The sequence below is a fragment of the Populus nigra genome, chromosome 19 (assembly GCF_951802175.1).
Source record: "Populus nigra chromosome 19, ddPopNigr1.1, whole genome shotgun sequence".
Classification (NCBI taxonomy): Eukaryota; Viridiplantae; Streptophyta; class Magnoliopsida; order Malpighiales; family Salicaceae; genus Populus; species Populus nigra.
This window is the reverse complement of record NC_084870.1, coordinates 3368071-3372633: the sequence shown is the minus strand read 5'-3', so window position 1 is coordinate 3372633 and position 4563 is coordinate 3368071. Positions and strand designations below refer to the sequence as shown.

At 32.6% G+C, this 4563-nt stretch overlaps 1 protein-coding gene across 1 annotated transcript; it reads right to left on the bottom strand.

Annotated features, from left to right (window-relative positions):
• Positions 1-1857: 1857 nt before the first annotated feature.
• LOC133679236 (E3 ubiquitin-protein ligase PUB24-like) lies at positions 1858-3385 on the bottom strand. The gene has a single exon (XM_062101774.1). The coding sequence runs from the start codon at positions 3301-3303 to the stop codon at positions 2071-2073; it is 1233 nt and encodes a 410-aa protein (XP_061957758.1). The 5' UTR covers positions 3304-3385; the 3' UTR covers positions 1858-2070.
• Positions 3386-4563: the final 1178 nt, after the last annotated feature.

The window sequence follows — 4563 nt, the reverse complement described above, 5'->3', positions numbered from 1 at the left end:
TATATATATATATATATATATATATATATATATATATATATATATATAGAGAGAGAGAGAGAGAGAGAGAGAGAGAGAGAGAGAGAGAGAGAGAGAGAGAGAGAGAACAAAGAAAAAAAAAGGCATGAAAAATGGAAAGCCTGAACTAAAGATGGAATCCGCCTCCGTTTTGGCTTTCAGACTCTCAAATATGAAACAAGGAATAAATATTTGCTATTCTTGTCAGTGTACGTGTAGTACGTGGAGTTCATTTCCCACATTTTCAATGACGGTAAATGTCCTAAATCGATGGCAATATAGATCAAGTATACATAGAAAAGTCAAGCTTTGCTGCTCCTTCAACGTCAACCCTTACCCTACCGTAGAATCATTATTATTATTATTATAAATAAAACGAAACTTCTTTGGCTGCTTTAATGTGATGTTTTTGCTATGTGTTTTTTTTTTAATTCTTGTTGATTAGTATCATATCTTCTATTTTCAAAATATAAAATTATGATAATGATGAAATAATATAAAAACTAAAAAATAAAAAAAATATAATTTAATTTTAAAATTTTACTTTGATATTAACCTTTACGGAACTTATGGATATAAAAATTTTAAAATCTACAGTTAATTTTTCTAGTTTTAAACCTTATAATAAATTCAATTGATATTTTTAATGGATTTTCTGATGATACTTATTAATTTCTATCAATTTTATTCAAGGATAATATAAAATAATATCTAAACATGAATGTTTTATTATTTTTTTTGTTTGAATTAATATAATTTTTTAGTATAGAATTAGAACTTGATTTATTAATTCGTGGATATTATTCTTATATGTGAACTATTCTTCAATTATGCATATTTACTTGTGGTATTTTTTGGGATGGATAATATACATTTCTTTTTTTTTCTTTTTTAAGTATTGGGCTTTCTTCAATTTACTAATAACATGATTTATCATGCTGATGAAATCCAAATCATATCTTATTTCAATTTCAACTGCATGTTTGATGAGTGAGTAGTATTTTTCAAAAATCAATAATTATTTTTCTCTACAAAGAAAATCCAAAAAAAATAATAATAATGATTATAATTGTACAAACATCATACATCATAATGCCAGTAACTAGGAAGTAGCCAAATCCATGTTCTACTTTGTATGGTCAAAGGTTTCCATATATATCTTCATACCTCTATATAAATCCAATTGGACCGCCTGTAACGAACCAATCACCCCATGAAATGAATATTTGTTGACAAGTCGTAATTGAAGGCAGTAATTAACAAACTTTGTCTCCACATAACTCTAGCTAATATATACAAAGTCGTCTAGCGTCTCTCATATTGTGATATATAGTTTTTACTGTAATTTGAAAAAAAGTAGAAGAAAAACTATAATTTTTATTTATTTTTTCATAACCAAAGTTTCAAAAAAGAAATTTTAATTATTAAAACTCATATAAAAATATAATATATATTAATTAACTAAATACTTTTAAAATTATGTTAAGCAATGTGAACCACCTGGCTACCAACCGTGCAATTTTTTACCAATCATTCGTGGCAGATAAAGGTTCTTGTCCCTGGAACCTTTCAAGCACTGACTTGCACCGCTATCTCTTCGAGTGTTCTTCAAAGTTCAAATTCTAATAATACCTGATCTCTCGCTTACATTATTTTCCGCCGTGCAATCATGGCGGCAGGGTTCCATTTTCCCATGTTTGTTATAATGGTCGGTGTGCAGGTGAGGACATATATTCACTCTAATTACTTACTTGCCCAAAAGAAGAAATTCCACAGTGTCTTAAAAGTCAAATTTTGCTACTATTACTGGTCAACTTGTTCGAACAGAAAAGTACAAAATAAAAGCACAAACAAAGATTGGATTAGGATAGAATCAAAAAGAAAAGAAAAGAAAATGTGATTTTCTTCTTTTCCATTTTTTTTTTTTACAAATAAACATGCTAGAATCCGAGAAATCTCAGTGATAGAACTGCATGTCAATTTGAACTATAAGCTCTCTTGCCTGTTTTTATACAAGATATTTGAAAAAAGGGGAAGAAACTAATGGATTAATTATCCAGGATACCTGGTTAACAAATATACAGCAATGCAAGGAGAATTGTTCCACATATGGGAGTGCAACCTAAGGATTCCTCTTGCTTTCTTTTTCAAGTAGGGAGCACAGTCTGCTTGAATAACCATGCAAAGTTTTGACACGGCACCAACTCTCAACATCTCTAGAGCAGCTTCATCACTAGCAGAAAATTTTGAGATTGAATCAAGTATGTGCAGTGCTCGATCATCAGTTGCTGGAGAAACCCTAAGGACCCTCTTTGAAATCATGGCAATGCTTCCTGCGTGCTTTAGAAACTGTTCTCTCCCATCTGCGCATGAACATAAGTGAGCCAAGATATTAAAAATGAGCTCTGTGATGTTCTTCTCGGGTTTCTCTAGTTCTAGTTCAATGAGCTCGAAAACAGCATTAGCTTCAACAATTTTCATTCTGTTTCTGCCCCAATGACACACTTCTGTAAGAACAAGCAAGGATGACTTTACGGCTTGTTTAGAGATTCTCTTCCTAAGAACCCTTGTTATGATCTCTTTGAAGAAATCAATCTTTAAACTCTCCAGTAGCTTTTGACATACAATCTCCGTTGTTTTGTGCAATAATAGCATTGCATGGGTCTTGACATCAACGTGATTATTTATCTGATCACAACGTAAAATCCATGTCAATGAATCGATGAAATCTTGGTTCTCCCTAACAAGAAGCTTGTTTTCTTGAGATGGGTTCCAAATAAGATAAAGAATCCTCAAAACTTCTTCAAGACCAGTAGTCTTTCCTTCTTTGAAACATTTTATGATAAAAAGAACCGCAGCTTTTGTCACACCAGCCTCCACCATGCAAGTCCTGTTCCTTTCATTCTCTTTGGCAAGGGCTTCCATTCTCCTTAATGCCTTCGTACGCAAGTGATCATCAGGGGCATCAAGATCCTTGATGAGTCTAAATATGTGGCTCTTTTTGATAGGAGACTTTGGGGTGGGGATTCGATCAACCCCATATATAGCATTTACAGTGCACCATGATTGAATTAGCCTCCTCAATGTGTGATTTGGTGTCAATTCAGAATCTCTTGGCAAAGACTGCTTTGTTACCGGGCAAGTAGGGTTGCTCTTTGCTGCTTTCAACCATTGCTCTATGCTTTCTCGCTCGTAAGTGATGCCTGTTATTGTTGTAACAGGGTCTTTCAGGATTTGTAGCGAAATGGGGCATAGAAAATATTCAGGAACTTCTATTTCATCCATGATCTATAACTATGAAACAAACAATGGGACTGCACAAGTTCTTGAAATTCTTGGGAGGATTTTGAAGAATGGAGAGGATGCTTTCTTCTTATTTTTAGCTGCCGTAAGTGAATGGAGCCAGCATATTTAATAGCAAGGTTTGAAAGTAACAAAGCTTGACAATTCTAGAAAAAAAAATAGTGCTATTTACTTTGATTCTTCTTTTTTTAATATTTTTGTTCTTGTTTGACAGCCATACTTTTCCCGTTAGCCATTTTCATGGTCAAACCAAACAAACATATAAAAACACGTTGGCCAGAAGTTTCTTCCAGGAGCCCACCAAAGCAGAGTCACTTGGCACAAAATTAGTGGGCAAAATAATGATGGATCCACCATTGAAAGGGCCAAAAAAAACAAAAGAGGCGAGGGTGCATGTTATAGAACTGTGCAAGTCAGCTTTTAACTGGCTGATATTAATCAAGTGATAAACATGGTTTAAATATTCATGGTTTAAATCTTATTACTTGTACTTTTTCAGTTAATCAACGAGTTGATAAACTTCTTGTAGCTCTTGGAAAAGGCCGTTCACTGTAATTCATATATCCATCATAATAATAATAATAATAATAATAATAATAATAATAATAAAAGTCCTAAAACTGTGGAATGTTTTTGAGTGTGCAAATTTTGAATATATCTGGGCAAAGTTAGCAGGCGGTATCAACTCATGAATGTTTCCTTGGCGTGATTCTGTGGGTTAAAAAGAAGAAGAAAATACCACCCCATTTCGCAGTCGTTTGTTCTTGTTCATGTTCATGAATTCGACCCTTTGGTTTTTTGTTGACCGAACTATCTCTTGAACGTAATTTGCCAATTAAGCTGAGTTAATCTGATCAGCTAATTCATATATTAAACCTGGAGACTACGTTATTTTGAGACTTTTTATATACATATAATAATTATTAATTTATTTTAATTCCTACCCCACACTCCACTCTCAGCATAAATAATTAGGGTCCCCTTCAAGGATGCATGCTGGGTACCGAATTATTTGAGTTTAATTAATCCCACAGGCTAGGGGGAGAGATTTCATTGTTAAGGCAAAAAAAAGAGAGAACTGAGTCATGGTGAATCACCTGCCTAATAAATCAAGAAATGGATATTGATAACTTAAGAATTACTGTTTTTCAATTTTGAAATTAATAAATGGTGGCACTAATTAAATTTTTAATAAATATAAATATATAGGAGAAAACACTTATTTTTAATTTTCTTTTAGGA

What these genes read in the sequence shown, in the direction of transcription:
- LOC133679236 (XM_062101774.1), bottom strand. Translation starts at nt 3,303, where the DNA reads ATGGATGAAATAGAAGTTCCTGAATATTTTCTATGCCCCATTTCGCTA.